The sequence below is a fragment of the Sparus aurata genome, chromosome 13 (genome assembly GCF_900880675.1).
Source record: "Sparus aurata chromosome 13, fSpaAur1.1, whole genome shotgun sequence".
Classification (NCBI taxonomy): Eukaryota; Metazoa; Chordata; class Actinopteri; order Spariformes; family Sparidae; genus Sparus; species Sparus aurata.
This window is the reverse complement of record NC_044199.1, coordinates 17,386,564-17,405,216: the sequence shown is the minus strand read 5'-3', so window position 1 is coordinate 17,405,216 and position 18,653 is coordinate 17,386,564. Positions and strand designations below refer to the sequence as shown.

The 18,653-nt window shown below is 45.0% G+C and overlaps 1 protein-coding gene across 2 annotated transcripts in view; it reads right to left on the bottom strand.

The window, feature by feature from the left end:
* Positions 1-1,768: 1,768 nt before the first annotated feature.
* nrip1b (nuclear receptor interacting protein 1b) overlaps positions 1,769-18,653 on the bottom strand; it is a 38,174-nt gene continuing 21,289 nt past the window's right edge. For both annotated transcript variants that reach the window (XM_030438372.1, XM_030438373.1), the window contains exon 2: positions 1,769-8,108. In XM_030438372.1, the coding sequence (XP_030294232.1) occupies positions 4,009-7,653 (3,645 nt within the window). In that variant the 5' untranslated portion in view covers positions 7,654-8,108 and the 3' untranslated portion in view covers positions 1,769-4,008. The remainder of the gene's footprint in view (positions 8,109-18,653) is intronic.

Here is an 18,653-nt window from a genome sequence, read left to right as displayed (position 1 = left end):
CCCCACCGGGGGACCCGGTATAAGGTTGGGAAAATAAACCAATCTGACCTCCTTTTCTCGGAGCAGGAGTTTCCCCAGGTGTTTGCTTTAACCTCTTTATTGTTGTCTGACTGGAGGCGCTGCTCTCATGTATGTGTACACTCATCCAGGCACTGCAGTAACATCACACCGAGGCAGAGTGCAGATACATTCGGCGGAGAAGTGGTATTTTAGCATTTTCATTAACATATTCTTTCGTTATGACACTCCAAATGGGGCCATGCCACCCATAAAATGCTAATTACAGTGTGTGTGTGTGTGTGTGTGTGCGCGCGCGTGCGTGTGTGTTTACATAACATGTGAGGTCAGACCATGTGCTCAAAGTTCAAACACTTGTATGGGGAGAGGGTGATTGAACATCTGTGAGCATATTTATCACACCAATCACCATGACAACTGGTGACAAGTGCTAGCTCTGTATGACCTCCATGTGAATAAACAAAGCACCCAACATGAAAGTAGCTCATTACCACTCAAATCTATGCACAATAGTAGTTGGTGTTCTAAACAGCTCGTGTGTTCCCATGTACGCCGAACACATTAAGTGCAGTCATTAAGTTGTTTGTTGGAGAACACACATCTGTAACGCCAGGAAATAGTTTTTGGGAGGCCTCTTAACTATGAAATGCCTGTTGTGGGACTTCCGAGTCCTTGGCCTCTAGTTGAGTCATTGGTGGCCTAGTGTGCAGCACTCACATCCTTTTGGCCTCATACTGAGGTCAGGAAATCAAAGAGAGAAGCCTCAGACACATAGCCGATTGTCAAGTTTTACACCTTGACCTCAGCTTAAACTTGTGACTCGCTCCTTTATGTGTGCCGCTGCTTCAGCAATCAGAGGAAATCAAGAGGTTACTGGCGGTTCAGCCTTGATAAGAATCTTGAAATGGAGAAGTTCACTGAGGGGAAAGGTTACAGCGAGTTTAAAGAGAGTGCAGTCAGTCATGGGGAGTATTAAATAAAAGGGAAGTCGGGACTGAGGAACTGCGCTGCGATTTCAAAAGTGCACAGCAGACAAAAAGACGGTCTGTTCACCCACTGGACTTCATATTCAAACCCAGAGCAAGGGAAGTTTGGCTTGAACTCATCTTCACCTTTAGGAAGTCTCACGCTACGGGCTGTTTTTCTCCAGTCAAGAAAACTATCACCAAACTTTCTGGACTGAGGACAAGAATTAAGGTTTTGTATTGACTGTATTATGAGATCTATTTCGGGTCCTACAGAAAAGATATATGCTGCATTTTGTCAGGCACATCCTTGGGCATGCAGTGTACATCTGGTGACCTCAATGTGTCCTCCCTCTTTTCAGTGTCTTTCCTGTCTTTGTTAAGACTCAGCACTGGAGTGAACAGCAGCCAACTCAGAAGCACAAGTTTCAGGGCAAATACAGGACATCCTCTCACTCGACTCTAATGGACCAGAGTCTTTGATTATACAAAGTGCAGCTTTCTTTGATGTCTTTTTAGAAAAAGAAAAAAAAAAAAGAGTAATAATCTCATGTCAATAAGTACTGTAAAAGTGATCACTCAGATTTAAACTAGGCAGCACACTGCCGTTGAACAAGACAATGTTTAGGCCCATGTAAACACAATTGTGTTTTATGGTGGCATCTGAAAGACAAGAGTTTCCCCCAAGCTGTATAACATCTGATTTACTTGCACACATCCCCATTTTGTACAAAAGAAATTCACACATCTGAACGGCAAACTAGAAAAAGAGGAACACATTCATACTAGGTCATGCATTTTAGTACTTTATTTCTGAGATATCAGTGCAAATGAACACCAAAAATGAAAACATAAAAAATGAAATGTTTCAGGTCTTCACATGAAAAAATGAAACACCTTTTTTTTTTTTTTTATATATATATTTGCTGCTACAAATGTATTTCTTTAGATGCACAATGCAGATCTATGATTGTACGTCAATCCCCCACTATAGCCCCGAGCTCTTTCACAGAGCTTTGTTAACCAGTAACAGAAAAGAAAAATCACAAAAATATTCAATGCACGTTTATTTTTCACACATTTTAATCAACTTGCTCAACAGTCTGTGGTTATTTAGGGACTGTTCATATTCTAAACGAACCTCTCTCTGTGATAAAAAAAGACCTATTTTAAGACTTGACATTTTCCCCCATCACCAGTAGGGATACACAGGTAGTTCCCATGCGTCTGCATGCAACAGGCAGCAGTGAGGAGAGTCAGACATTATTACACAACACAGCGCAGGATAGATTATCATTTACCACATAGAGACACATGCAAAGAACAAACCAACCAAAAAAAAGATGGGCATAGCATCCTCTGCCTTTGTATGTACACTTGTACGCATATAATTCATATTTACATATCAGGGCATTAAAAACTAGGGTAATATCTTTTCTTAAACATTACAAAATAGTCATCTTTCATACTGAAAGTACTATTTACACAAATATATTTAACCATTGTGAAAATGTATTAATCGAAGAGACGTACTTCATAGATATATGTATTAAAAAGATCACAAGACTAAATGGATAAAGCCGTGTGTGAAATTAACTGAAAATAATACAGTACAATCAAAATAAGGAGCTAGATACCAGATATCCCTCAAGACACCAAAGTGTCTTGGTGATTGTTGGGGGGCAGGTACACATATCCAGCTGCTTTGAAAATAAAGATGTACCTGTGGCCTTCTCTTAGTTATCATGCAATTCTTTTGACATTTTATGAGTTAAGAGACTGCCACAAATAAAAAGATGTTCATAAACCACAACAGTTAAGAAATGATGAAAAGAAAACCCACAAACTGTCAAATTCTCAACAGATAACAATACTGACTTTTTTATTACATGCCATTAAATTATTCTGAAAAGGACACAGAGGACTCAGCTTCGACAGTGCAAACTCTGGGTGCTCCTTTTTATGAAATGGAAAGAAAAAGCCACGTGCTTGACACGGAAAGGTTTGTGTGCATGAAGAAAAGTGGTGCGGGTTTACCCAGGATGGCAAGATACGTTTCTCAGACAGTGCAGCCTTTTAACTGTTGCTCTAGAAACCTGTTTACATACAGTTGCTCAACTGTAAGCACCACACACACGCTCTGTTGACCCATCTGCTCTAAACTGCATAATCTGCAAACAAATCACTCCGAGCTTGCACTGTCGAATATTGCCCTTAAAAGTTCAATTTAAAAAAAGCATAATTCAATGAGTTGTGACTATTCAAACCTCCTCTGATATATTCTTTACTCCTTGGTAATTATACCACACCAGGAATCTTGAGGAAAAGCAAGACAAAGCATTCATCATGGTAGGATCCTCACTGAAGCTATTGCAGTGTGAATATTGTTTTCAAGGTCCTCCTTAGAATGAATTTATCATGTACATTGTTGTAATAGAGCACTGTGTCAGCCCTAGAATGACTTCATTTGGAATCTTATCTAAAATTGATGGGACTTTGTCTATCTGAAAATGTTCTGATAGAGAAAATAAATAAATGTCCACTGAACTGAGCGCTAACATTTTTGGAGTCATCAATAATAAATGCTGCCTGAAATGTTCTTTCTAAATGTTTTATGGCAGGCAACAAAGAGGACATGGAAAAGTGATATGTGAACAATTTAGATACAAATAATAGCTGAAGTGTAAACCAAGACCAAATTGTAAAGGACTTCATAATTGACAAAATCAAATATGTAGTGCATGATAATCACTGATGGAAAAGGTCAAATGTGTGACTGTTGGTTTAATCAATTAGACATTTTGCCAAGATAGACCTCTTTTGTACCATTCCATTAGCTTACTAAAATTGAGAAACCGATGCAAATATGCATTTTAATTTGAACTTGCTCTATTCCACAAAAACAAAACAAAACTTTAATTATTTGTTATATGTCTCATCAAACCAATTTGGCAAGTCATTAAAAAAGGAAAAATAAAAGATGAGTTCGATTCCATTTTGTATTTTTCTTCAGTTGATACAACTTCTATTCAGATGATTGGCTCAGCCCCTGGCTCTCATGGCTGTGCTTGTTGTTGTGAGTCGGTGATTGTGGGGTGGAGCTCAGACTATGTTCATAGGCATGCATGTCACTGATTGGCTCTTCTTTAACTCTGATCACAGACTGGGTTTCCTCTGTCTGATCCCTCACCTCCCTCCTCAGCTGAATGCTGCCCTTCTGCAGCATGTAATACAGGATGGGGTTGGAACGCGAGAGCCGTGGAGAGTCCAGGTTTGAGTCACAGCCCTCCTCCTCCTCCTCCTCATTCTCCTGACTACTCCATCGCACAGGGCTCTCAGGCTCCTGTTTGACAAGAGTAGGGGGGTCCCGTTTTTGAGTGACTGGCCACGGAGCCGGATGGCGGCTCCAGGGGGTGCAAATAGGGCTGTCACCTGCAGGGGGGGTGGGCAGTGGTCTAAGATTACTCGGAAGCCCTGAGTTAAGGGAACCATGGGGGTGCCAGCTGGGCATGTGGAGGAAGCTGTGATTATGGGAAGGCTGAATGAGGATGCTGCCGTTGGCCTTGCCATTGGACTGCAGTACAGAAGGACTGGGTGTCCCCCGGGGCTGCTGGGACAGCTCCTTCAGGCAGTTGTCAGAGAGCAGCAGCTGTTTGAGCACATTGAAGCCTCGACTTTCTCTTGTAAGGGTTTCACTTGGTGGGCTCCTAGGTGGAGCCTCCTCTTCCTTCAGACTCCTCCGCTGTGCAGGCTCTTCCTGAACAGCAGAAGAGGCAAAAATGTTTGTGTCATTGTCCACTGCTCGAGGAGAGCTCATATTATTCAAACTATCAGTCCGATCAGAGCAGAGGCGTCTCTTCTTGGGACTGGGGCTTGGGTACTCCCTCTGCTCCTCTTTAACCTGTCTCGGCTGTGACTCAGTCTGCATAGCAGCACTGGTATAATAGGTAGCAGTCTGTTGTTTAAGCAATTGGCTGAGGAGGCCATATTTTGCTATGACCTCTGCAGGCCGTGGTTCTGTTTTAAAGTTCTGTTGATCAGAGAAAGGACTAGACTTCTCATAGCTACTAGGTCTCTTTCTGCCACTGGAGTCCTCAGACATGGCTGAGGACAGCCCCACCTCCTCTGTAATCTCCGTTTTGACCTTAATGTCCAAAGGGGGCCCATTGGAACTGTCACAAATGATAGAAGCACCAGGGCTCTTCTCATAGCACCCCGCTGCCATCTCCACACTCCTCCTTCCACTGCCACTCGGTCTATCTTTGCGGTTGACTGTAGAAGTAGCTGAGCCTGTTCCAAGAAGGAGCTGAAGCACTGTGCGCCTCTCCAGAAGGTTCTCGATCTGTGATGAAGGAGGAGAGGCTTCCTTCTGACTGAAAGGTGTGCCACTGCCTGAGGGTCTGTCGGAGAGAGGAGTGGTGGTGGTCCTATGGATTGGAGCATTGAGCCTTTCCAAGAGGGCAAGAGGTCTACTGGCATCAAGCTCCTGACCCACCCCTTTGCTGGAGGGGATGGGAGGGGAGGAAGAAGCTGTGCCACACTGAGCCAGATTCTGTAACAGTTTACTGGCACTGAAGGCAGGCTCTGAAGCCTTCTCAGCAGGGAAGGCTTTAGACTTACACAAATCCAGTGGGCTGGACTGGACATTGGGGGAGGGGTATGAGTATGGGGATAGTGCACTGCTGGGGTCACGATTAAGTGGGTACAGGGGCTGGGCTGGAGCTACAGGTCTATCCAAGGAGCTTTTTGTCCTGGTCTCCTCCCAGGGCACCAGGCCCTTTGTTTGGCCTCGAGACATGGTGGCCATAGTAATATCAAGTGGCAATTCCTGGTTACCTATGCTTTTATTAGCCATCTCATTATTTCTGCGCTCAAGAAGAAGCTGCATAAGTGTGAGCTTAGGGTGGGATTTCAGGTCTGGGTTTGTTTCAGTCTCCTTGTTATTGGACACCTTTGATCCTGATGGCTCTGGCTTCCACTTGTTTATTAAAGATTCTGTTAGTTTGTCAAGGGAGGATGTAGAGATAGAGGAGGAGGAAGATGAAGAAATAGCAGTGGAAACAGAAGAGACAACAGTAGAGGTTGGTGAAAAGGTTGTGGTGGAGGGGTGAGCAGAAGCTTGAGGAGAAAACGCAACTGGGGTTGAGGAAAATACTGTGGTGGAAGAAGAAAGGGTAGAGGTGGAAGAAGAGGAGGAGGAGAAGGTGGAAGTAGGGGTGGTAGTTTTGGGCCCGGTACTTTGTGTATGAGCCCGATTTCTCATGGAGAGGTCAATAGGAGAGCAACTTGAGTAAGAACTCTCTGCATCACTGCTGTCCTTAGTCAAGCTCCTCTCCTGGGTGGAGCACTCGCTGTCTGACGTAACTGAAGAGGAGCCGCTCGGTGGCAGAATGCCACAACTGTCCTCCAGGTGCCCATTCTTGGTCAGCTGCTTCTGGTTGTTGTGGTTGTTCAGTAGCAGCAGCAGCAGGCTGCTGCATGTCTGGGGGGGACGGGTTGGACGTGAGTCAAAGCCTCGCTTCTCCCTAGGTGTTTGGCTGTGAGTATGGTTTGGAACATGTGGGGGAGTGGGTGGGGAGCTTTGGCTATGGCCATGCAGCAAAGAGGGGCTCTGTGGACTGGACAGGGCTGTTCGAGGGAGTGTTGTTGTTATTGTAGTTGTTGTTGTCATTCCATTTTGGGTTGTTAAGGAGCTTAGTGTGTCTGGGGCTCCAGGCACAGTCCCTCCCGCACTAGGTGGCCTTTTGTCCTGGCCATGCTGTTGGTTTGCCATGGCAGCTAGTCTCTCACTGGCAGATCTTCCTGAAAGCTGGGCTTTGAGCGCATGCTCTCTGGAGTACTGCTGAAGATGGGCTTCACTAGACAGCAGCAGGGCCAGTTGACTGCAGGCCACACTGGGCTTGGGTGAAGGTGCTGGACTGGAACGAATTTTCACCATGTTGGCCACAGCCTTCAGACGCTCTGCACAGGACACTGATTCAGCAGTTGTAGGAGCAGATGGAGGTGTGGCACTGTGTGCTGACCGAGGAGATTCTGGTGGTCTATCCTGACTGTGCCCCCGGCGACTGTAAGGTGTGTTGCTGTGATTTTGAAGCTTGCTCTTCCTCATGAGGCCCTTCAAGCGGCTTGAGGCGGTCCCATACACAGGGAGTGGCTCTTTGTCTGCAGGTGGTGCCTTGGAGGGAGAGGAGCACTCACTGGGAGGTTTAATAGAGTGCTGAGACATTGCCACACTCTGAAGTCGTGAGCTGAATGACTGAAGCAGGGAAGCCAACAGGGTGCTCTCCCCAGCATGAGGAGACCCCTCTAATGCTCCATTCTGCAGGCCTCCCCCTTGGCCATTCAGCTCCATTGGGGGGGAACTCAACCGCTGGTTCCCTGGATCATTCCAGGCTCCAGAGCGCAGTAGACGGGCCTTCTTCAGGTGCTGCGAAGAACCTAGTGTAGGCCCGTTGGTTCCAGCCTTGGGGGCTGTGGGGCCATGGTTTGGCAGTTGGAAGGGCCCACCCACCTTGTCACCCTGCTCCTGGTTGCTGTGGGCAGCCTCAGACCTTCCACTAGCCGTGGCCCCTGGCCCGGCTACCACTGGATGCATCAGTAAACCTTCCAGATAAGTTAGAACAGCTGAATCCTTGTGTGTCTCAGGGCCAGGCTCCTCCCCATGAGTCATGTTCAATACTAGGATCCCCTCGTATGGTTCAGCACTGCTACTGGGAAACAAATATCCACTAGGTCATCTGGTTGACAGTGGCAAGTACTTAGTAAATACCAAAAAGAGGGCAGGCAATTGCAGAGTGAGTCTGCAGGGGACTAAAGGATGCACCGGCCGGATGTGATCCCTCTCTGTATCAGGCACAGTCAGCACTATGGTGAAACAGCAACCATGGTTGGAGGCAATCTGGGGCAGGTGGGCCTCCCAGGCATTGTTTTATGCCTTTAAACACTGCAGGATCCCAGAAGGCCCAGGTCCAGGCTTATGTGAGAAGCAAGCAACGAGTCAGCTGGATTTCGCCACAAAGATGTTGACACATTCCGTGGCTGTGGCTGTTTGGGATGTCTGTCCGAAGGCCTGGCTGTGGTTCTGTCAGTGGCGCCTTTCAGCTTTGCAGATCTCACATGGGGGACCTATGGGAGTAAGTGAGAGAGAAAAGAGAGAGGGCGGGAGGGAGAAAGAGATGGTTGGGTGGAGAAAAAGAGGAGAAAAAGGAGAAACTGTGTGAGAAGCAGGGATTCGCACAGCACTATATCACATTCATTTCACCACCTCGTCTGCCATCTCTGTTACTTAGCAACATTTCAGATTGACTGCACACGGCTCCTTCTCTCTGCACTCTCCCCTTGCAGCCACCGAACAGACGACAAATGTAGATTAGGCCTGATTGGATCCAAATTGAAAATTCAAGCCCACTACCTTGAAAACATTCAGGTCTTGAGCTGCAAGCCCCTCACAGCGATGTCTTTCAAAAGTGAAGGGCCTTGTGAGAGCTGTGAATAATTTCTTATGCAGCTTGTCATTTCAGTGGATTATCCCCCCCCCTCCCCAACTACCTCCTGCTCCTTATGCACTTGAGCAGCATCTCACACGACGCAACCCTCGGTCTACATAAAGCGGCAGCCACCCGCCCACATGCATACAAGTTAGCATTTAACCATTCATGCCTAGACGCAAGCATGAAAATAGGGATGGATATATACATACATATACATGTGTACTCTACATACACAAAGCATGTGCAACTTATCCTGGTTCCTACGCAGTTTCTTTATTAACACCTGGCCAGCTGTGAATCCTCCATGAATTATTTTGAAATTAAAAAACAAGAGCAAAATTTCAACTGCTTAATGCGAGTCTGTTTATGGTTATAGTACAAAGGCAGTGGAGAATCCCAGCAAGGATACAGCTAACAGACAAGCTGTACTTGACTGTCAAGTGTGTTTTTGTGTGTGTGTATTGAGGGGTGGGGGTGGCTTAAGGATCAGGTGCACCTGTCACACCACACCACTGTCAGGAGGGCAGAACCGGTGACACAGGGGTGAGCATTGTGCCAGTTGCCATGACAGTGTCAGCGGCACTGCCCTGGGAGACCTCTGCTCTGAACCCTGTCAGCGTGGTTTCCGTGGATACAGGACACCTCCGACAGTCCTGGCCGCATCCCATAAAGGTTAATTAATACAGAGTTTCCACCTCGCCTCAGCTGCTGTCCGTGTCCTTTCCCGATGCCGTCCTCACCTTTGGTGTCCGCTGAGTGGACCAACATAGCAGGTCACACAACAGGACAGCAGCCCTTGATTATGACGAAAGGCCATGGCAACCCACGCAGCCACCAGCCTAAATACTTCACAGAGAGCAGTGTAGCATGGGCCAAAAACAACAAGGCAGCAGGCTTCTAATCAGGCTGAAATCCATCCCTGTGGCCAAGGTCCACAGGTTGTCATGACAGTAAGGCCAACAAGGTAGCACTTTTAATGCCACCTTGAAAATGAGCTGGGATTAGAGACTGGAGGTTTTAAACGTTTTAAGTTGATCAGTGCACAATTAAGTCTGAGTAGCAGTAGGAAAACAATCAGGTTAGCAATTCTAACAACCAAAGGTCCAAAGGTCGATGAGACTCTTCAGACTGTGCCACATTGTATGGAAAAGAATGACTTAACTGGGACAGGCCCATCAGCGTCAATTACAGTTCAAGGCCATTTTTAAGCTGATGACCTAAATCTGACAACAACAAAAGCCAACCTGGTCATACTAGGCCATCTGACGTCTGCTGTCATGCTAATCTTAGATGCTCAGGATTAGAGCTATTTTCCCGCCAGCGAGCTTAACGCAATTATAATAGAATGCTCCGTAACACCACGTTTGATCAGCACTGTAAACACGTACAGGTGTTTAACTTCAACATAGCATGGAAAAGTGACAAATATGCCATGTTATAGCCCCCCTTGTTAGTTAGAGAAAAAATGTAAATGGGAAAGAAACACTGACACGCTTTCAACATGAGAAATTCTGCTAATCTCTTTGCTGCTGGCAATGAACCTTTAGAATTAGGGTTGACCTTGTCTATGTTTTTGCCCAAAGACACTTCAATACAGAGCAGACAAGGCAGCACAGGGACACAATGACATGACACTGTATTAGTTTATATACAACAGAGATACTGCCTTCACTATCTCGCATTAAGTGTGAATAACTCTTTAAACAAAGTGGAGACCTTCAGGTTCTTGAGAGACCTGTAATGACAGAGCTGGTGTTAAAAAGCCCTGCTACAGCAAGGGCAAGAAAAAATATGTTCTGTTCAGTGACAGAGCTCTGTTAACAAATAAATGACCTTAATATGTGGAAAGCTGTCCTCTATACTGAGCCCCTAAAGCATACAGCCCTCCTCCTTTCCTCTCTCTGAATGTGTGATGTGCATTACTATTACATTATCTCCCCTGGTGTATACATTGAAAATGACCTTACACATCTGTTAACATGTCATCTCATTGGTGGTGGCACCCAAAAAGCCTGACCTCAACCCCCCTCCCCCACTGTGGGACACCACAGCACCAATGAGCTGCTCTACGGTTTCTGTGGTGATTATCCATTATCCTTGACAATGTCAGCCAATGACAGAGCAGGCACCATTCTAAAGTGATTTTTACCCCTACAGTCGGCCACGTACATGTGAGTGGGAGGGAAAGTGATGGGGAGGGGTGAAAGCTTCATCATCCCCTGGCTGGTGGACTCTTCATCCGTTTCTCTCTCTCTCTCCCTGTTTCGCTCCTCTTGTACTTAAAAGACACCAGGAACAGGAAAGGTCATTGCACTTTCAGCCACTTCCGTAGATCCGTGGAATTACCAGTAGGCTGACATAAAAATGTGCCGATACAGATGTCACGGATTAGATCTCCTTAGATGTGACCTTGATTCCCTCAACTGACCTCTAGATTATACCCAATCCGCCACCCACTGAAACACACTTGCTGGTAATACAGCCTCCGTTTTTTTATCTTAAGAAAGTGAGTTCCGAAATGACCTTCATTGTCAGGAATGGTAATCCATTTAAGCCATTTAAAATGTATGAGACCAAACAAAAGAATTAAAAAGGGGAAGAGCCAAAGGAGCGGCAGTTAAAGTCAAGGTCATTCATGCCGCCAAGGCTTTTCCACTTGATGCAACAGCTGGTGTCCATGCAAAGCTCTGGGCGTTAATAAAAAGTGACAATGCTGCCCGAGCGGTGTGTATTACTAATGTCTGACACCAGCTTGGCAGATGTGTTCTCCCTGCATTTAAGGGGAGTCAAGGTTAAAGGAATTTAAAAGGAGAGGCGATGCCTAAACACTATTATATCATGTAATCTGCAGCCCAGCCCTGCTGCACATACTCAACGGGGTAGCTCACTTACACATGCGGCGTGACCGCTATTTGTAAATTCAATATGGCCTGACATGATTAAATAAGACAAAACATAAGCTACCTGACCAAACGCAGTTGTTGCAAGCCTTCCACAAGTGAACGAGTGCACCAGAGGAAAGTTGAATTAAAAGCTCTTGTTCACCTTGAGAGAGGTAAACAAGAGAATAACATGCTAGCGAACAGCAGGAGAGCTCAAGCAAGAAGATGTTTTTGCAGATAAGTCAATCAGGACAAAATAACAGTGAAATGCAATACACAGACACATGCACGCCCACACAATGAGAACTAGGGCACTCTGACCCACTTCTTAGGATGCATTGACCAAACAAGTCATGCACAGCACACATGCCTCCATGTGCGCACACAGAAACCCGTGGATGCACCCCGCATAAAGGAAATGTGATACAATAATGCTGAGAAGTCAGACCTCTTGTGTTAAGTAGCACAGGCAATCCATTGGGGGAAAAATATCATCCTACTCAGAGCACTTGAATGTGAGGAACAGTGTGTGATGACTGAACGCTAACATTTCAGACACGGACAAAATGGGACCGGAGTGCTCAAGTTCTTGGCCTGCATCTGGCCTTGGATGAGGAGCGCGGGGGCGGATTTTAACTTCATCTGTACCCATCAGTACAAAGAGTTCTTGGGGTTGAGAGAGAGCATAGAGGAATTCATGCACACTGATGAGTCATCTAAGCGGTTCAGAGCCCAGCTGACCAGCAGAACACCCAGCCAAACTAGCCAGTGCAATAATGATATCAATGCACTGTATCACACACCGGGACTGTCTTTCCCCTCACCTTACACGCCCAGGCTTGCATGGATGTGCTTATAAAAATGTTTGTGTCGATAGTAAATATTTGTGTGCCATTTGGAAGACCCACCCAAGGGCCATTTCCTGAGTGGCTGAAAATTACTGCATCAATTAAACACACACACACATTCCTTCTTAATGAGCCGTGGCGACCATCAATCTATACCTGATTCATTTCTATTGGGCTCTAAGGTAATCTTCTGCTTACATCGGCAGTCCAAAATGGTGCTCATTTCCCTCCCGAAACAACACACATTTTCCATTTGTAAACACTGGTGCTGGAAATAGGAACAGCTGATTGCCCCATGGCAAGCACGCCAAAAGGCAGCGCTAGGCTCTTGAAACAGACTGCAGTGGTGATGTCTGAGGGAAATGGGCCACTTTGCAATTGAGATCAAATGTCCCACTGTCAGGCTGCCCTGAAAGCTGGATAAAACCACCAAAAAACCTTGGCCTTTAATGAATCATTTCCATAATATCCTTGGCATCAGCCCTAAGAAGGCTATTGCCGTGAGTCAGCAAGATGTCTGCCTTCATTGGGTTAAAAGACTACTGCTCTTTTTCTTTTAAGTGTGAGTAATTTTGGATGGTCTGAAGTAATATGGTGTGTGACAGAGGTCTAAGTGACAGAAAAAAAAGAAGAGGACATATCTGTGCTATCATTTTGCCTTTCATAATGCTCCCATTGACCTACTTTCTAGTTTTTAAATCATCCTAATGCTCTGAGTGAGATTGGAGAATGATATTAAAGGGTACAATGGGTTGTGAAGGGACATTCCATTAGAATCATCAGAAACACAATCTGTATTTTTTTCTCCCTCTCCTTTTACTTAAGTAAGAATACAGTCCATTTCAAAGTAACTTAATTAAAGAAATCATTTAAATCAATTGGATACATTTGACCCAATAAAGTATAAAACAATTATGTGTAACCTTTTCCGAGAAAATCTCTCAAGCAGCACAAATCCAGTTGGCAGGGCAGAGCTGAGTACATGCCAATGAACAGGAGACTTCAATAAGATTAGTCCTACACCTGGCCCTGATACTCGACCCGGTGCTCACAGAGCAATAGCTGGTGCAACCAACAGAAACTGCTTCACTCTAAATATTTCTGACAGTCTCAGAATCTAAATTAGCAACCAGGTTCATAACCAACACCACCTTCCAATACAAGTTTGTTACTTGCCAATTAGGTGAGGGTGGTGCGTACCTGTCCATACATCTGTAAGCTGAACTGGTGATCTGACTTATCATTGTCCAACACCTAAATATATAAAAGGGACATTAAGGTGAAGATGGCACAAACACTGACTATTGGAGAATGAAGTACATGCCCCGTTAAGAGCAACAGTGCTAGGAAAACAAAATAAGTAACTGCAGCTACCTGAACTTCACAACAAGAGTTTTTAGGTGACGCTGATACAAAAAAATATATATATGCCAGCCACTCTGCAACCCCAAAAGACCATGTGCCGCAACCTGTTGCGACACAACCTGAAGAAAACCATAGCATAAGCTTCAGACAGGCAACCTCTGCCGTCTCATTACAGGACTCATATGATTGCTCTGCAGGCAAAACACCTGATAAACAATTATCAAGATCAAATAACCCTATTCATTACACCTATTACACATATTATCATGATATATTTGCCATCACTGCCCTGTGGGCTACGACTTTTCCTCTGCATGGTCAAAAAGACAAATACGAAAAAAAACTCTTTGAAATGAGGTGTGCTACAGCTTTAAAACTTCAATGGGGCTGAAACATAACGATAACGCAACACATTCAATAGCAAATCAAATGTGTTACCATTATAAAAGAAGCACTAGCAAAAATCACATCATTATTTTTATACTGTTCCAGCAAAAATTAGATGTAAAAGCTGTCCATTCCCACTAAAATCAAGACTCGTATGGCAATCACAATGTCTGTTAAAATAACCCTTAAATGGGACCCATGTTGAACAAAAGCTGTAACAATTCTCTGCATGTCAGCTCAAAACATGAACCAACACTTGGCAATAATGGCTGAAAAATTAAGTAAACTTCACTTAACATCACAACAAAGTTATCTGCCAATATAAAGATGGAAAAGAACATTTTACAATACTGACTGGAAACATCTGCTTCTCCTCCCATTTCTCAGAAAAATAAAGCTGAACGTCTGCTATTATAAAAAAAATATTTTTGAAACATTTTACTGCATATCAATTAAGAGTATGAGTCAACTCTACTGGTGACTACTGCATAGTTCAGTATTCAAAAACTATTCAGACAACATATCCTGTCTAAAATCAGACAGTTAAAAAAAAACTTTATTTAAAGTCTGCGACACAAGAATCAGTGTAGCATGATATGAGAAGGTCATCAGTCATTTCCATCTCTACAAAATAAAGGGATTAATTGACCTAAAAATGAATTCAGTCTGACTTTAAAATACTGTCAATATGAAGGACTCTTATCTTTGTATTATAACCTTTCCAGGTTTCACAGAATCCTTGAGCTAGATATGAAACATACAAAAAAGAAATGAGTAAAAGCATGTATTCAAATAGGTATAATCACATAAAATAAAGTTTTCTCCAAGGTTAAATACATCAGTTGATTTTCTACAAACTCTCTCTGCACATGCTCAAAGTCTTTTCTTTATGAGCTCACCATGATCTCCAACTGAACCAGAGAAAAATCCATATCTTTCAGACAAGAGGGCAAAACACACACTTTATTGAGCTTGACCTCCTCCTTGTATTTAAGCCAACCCCTCACCATTAATTCGTAAAAGCTAACACACAGTATGGTCTGCAGTACTTACTAAAAAATACCATGGTAACTTGAGCACTAGAAAAGCTGCTTTGGTCAGGAACTCATTATTATAGAGATGTATATATTACCCCTGATCTTTATATCACGACCTCCATAGATACACCAGTTATGTGTCTGATTGTGTGTCATTTGAAAAAAACAAAACAAAACATCATCAGTCAAATAACCGTTGTCAATGGATATAACAAATGGATTTTAGCAACATGAGAGAGTATTTAGGTGTGTGGCTCACAGGGAATATTTATCTCTGTGCATAAAGCAAGGCGTGTGTTAGCAGGCCTCGCCTATGCATTTAAATCACTGGTGATAACCACCTATTAATGCTGAAATAATAAACCTGCTTTGAGATCTCACTTGGATCTTTTTTTAAAACAGGTGGACTGATACAAATGTGCTTAATTAACTCCAATGGTCAAACTCTGTCAGTGAATGGAGGGCTAATGATGTGGGCCAGACGGAGAACAAGAAGGGTCGGGGTGATCATAAGGGTATCAACTAGCTGCTTTTCAGATAAATGTAGAGGAGGAATTCAGATGAAATAGGACAATGAGGGACCAGTCTGTACATGGAGGATTTTCTGGGACGGATGGTTGGGTAAAACAAGCACGGGACTTTCATCCAGGAGGCCGCGGTTCATGTCCAGTGTGAAGGCGAAAGTCAATGGCGAGGTATATTAACGTACTTACTAGAGTTACTGTCACATACATTACGCAAGCAAAGTTTTGAACATAACCTAGATACGTTAGTGACAGAAGTTACTCAGTCATGTCTTCAGTCTTTTTGGTAGGAAGGTATGTTGCAGATCCACAAAAACAAACCAATACACGCTTGTAACCGATTACAGGACTATGCTGATTGGATGAATTACTTAGCCTGGCTCCTCCTTGGGTAACATATTATAAATAGTGCAATGTGAGCTGTAGCTAGCAACATGGTGGAGTCGCATGTGCAAAAATCAATCATCTTTAATGCAAATGTGTTTAAATGGTGCGAATGGAGAAATGCATAGACTTTCAAAAGTCTGGCTATGGTCCACACAAGATTTCAAAATTGAAAAAAGAGATCGCAATTAAGATCACGGGTCGTGATAGCAATACGCAGACAGTGATAATACTTTTTGGCCAGATTGCCAGTGGAGAATATAAAAATTACCGGCCACAACACAGTGGCACAACTGACAAGCTGAACCGATCAGTGTAATTGGCTTTGAATTAAAATTTCACAGTGAAACACATGTTCTGGACTGAAAAAATAATAATTTAGTCTTCCATTACATTATCTGCTTCAGTCAGCCATGCCAAAAGTAGAGGGGTGGATAAACACAAGTATTGTATCCAAGTCAGTGGGTCTGAATTCTGGTCGTCATTACTCAAACTACTGCTGGTTTCTATCTGAGCAGAGGTTAATTGCAATTAATTGCCTTCACCTGGCAGCCCAGGTGTAATCAGTCCCTGATTGAGCAGCTAGAATGAAAACCAGCAGGGCTCTGCAGCCTGAAGACCAGAAGCGAATCATGTTTCTAAATGAACAGTGTGATAAAAAAGAACATTATGAAAGGGGATAGACCAATTAAATTTCGCAAGGTTTGTTGTGGCTTTGAAATTGATCAGGTTGCCTTTACTGTAACCAAGAGAGAAACACACACCGACTGTCAGCCTAAAAGCAGACAAGCACAGGGCCAAGGCTCACAGGAAATGAGTCTGTCTTCCCTGAGTCAGTCATTGACTATTAAATCAGACAGAGAGAGATGGACAAGGCCAGCACCCAACTGCAACTGGCCTATTACTTGGCTGTAATGAAGGAGATGGAGAGGACAGGGAGAACTATCTGGTGGTAAACGTAGTAAAAAGTTCTCTACACAGTAACAAAAAGGTCCACACTAAGCCAAATGCTAACGCGCATATTCTGCTGTGGTTGGAGGGTGAACGCAGACCCACATCATGCTCCTGTACCTTGTCATCCTTAGCTGTGGAGGCTGATACAGGTAAAGTGCAGTAATCAATTTGCTCCACTGGCAGGAGTGCTCCTTTAGAATACTAATCAGGTTTCAGCCCTCCCCTCTTCCCTCATTCTCGCCATCCCTCTGCCACCACCCCCCTTCTGCCTTTCTCCTTCCTCGTTCACCTTTCTCATGACTTGACACCCCCCCCAGTGCCCCAGACCTGACCAAATGCTAAAGGAGGGCGGGCTGTCTTCTGCACAGATAACTGCTGCCACTAATCAAGCCTACGTGCACCGGGGCGTGGGATTAAAAGAGCTTGCACAGCTTGACTCAGGCACTGAATGGTGTTAGCGCGCACACATACACGCACAGGCAAACACATACGAGGTCAAAACAAAAAACCTATAGGGAAGCCGGCGGCATCTCGTCCTAGAAACACACACATGCACACGAGCCTCAGACGAGCAAACAACACAACAAGGTCAACTTAAAAGCTGATGTTAGGTGAACATTCTCAGGCTATAAAAGAACACACACAAGAAGATTAGATCTAAATTTACTCCGCCAGTCAAAACGGGACTCGGTGGTGAGCCACCTATCTCTATCTCTCAGAACACATGTCACGCAGGGGGCTGCAGTGTTGTGCGCATCTAAAGCGAAAAAGAGGAACAAACTCAACTGTGAATTGACAGGGCCTTAATTCCCGTCCTTTTTCTATTTGGAGAGATGGCTTACGGGGGGGGGGGGGGGGTCTCTACACCATATCAAACACATACCAGAGTTGCCTGAGGGCTGTAACAAAGCGTCCTCAATGTTACACGGCATACACACATATTCAAGCAATAGGAGTGTGTGTGTGTCAGAGAGAGAGAGAGAGAGAGAGAGAGAGACACACAACGCCACCCTATGCATCAGCAGGGATATTTCATTATGTACATAACGAGTGCCATTAATCGCTCTTAACAAGAGGACACAACCTCACCTTGGCAGTCTCACACACACAGCAGGAAGGTGGGGGGGTTGGGGGCGGGGGCATGGAAATATCTACAGTGCGCACAGAAATTAAAATTCACCACACTCAAGGATCTGCCGCCTCCTTTTGACCGACCACATCGCGGCCCGGGGGTGTGTGGAGGCAAGCCAGCAGTCATATAGAAGCTGCTTATCTGATAGACACATAAAGACACATGAAAAAGTAGAAGAAGAAGAGGAAGAAGGGGAAGGGAAAGGGAGGAGAGGAAATAAATATATAAATAAAAGTGGGGGGGGAAATGCCGCAGTGGTGGTTGCCAGCGGGGGCTCGCGCCCTTGACATACTGACACGGGTGGAGGAGGGAGGGGGGCGCTGTCATGTGACACTCTTGTCATTCGCCTGATCACCCGCCTGCCCGCCCGGCCACCTGGCAAACACCCCCTCCGCCCCCCCACCCCAATATCTCGTCCACCTTCGCTCGACCTCATCCTCCACTGACCTGACGCCACTTGCCCCCCCCCTTCCACCTATGCCCACCGCCGCCCCCACCACTCCGCCCCTCTGCAGTCCTAGCACCCCGTCCGCCCCACCCCTAGCGCTCTGTCTCCCCCCCTCCCCTCTCTCTCCCCCGCGGCTGTGCAGCAAGGTCAGGCGGGTCACCGTGTCCTCATCTGTAATCCGCTGCCATTCGTCAGCAGCCCCGGCCCAGGCTGGAGGAG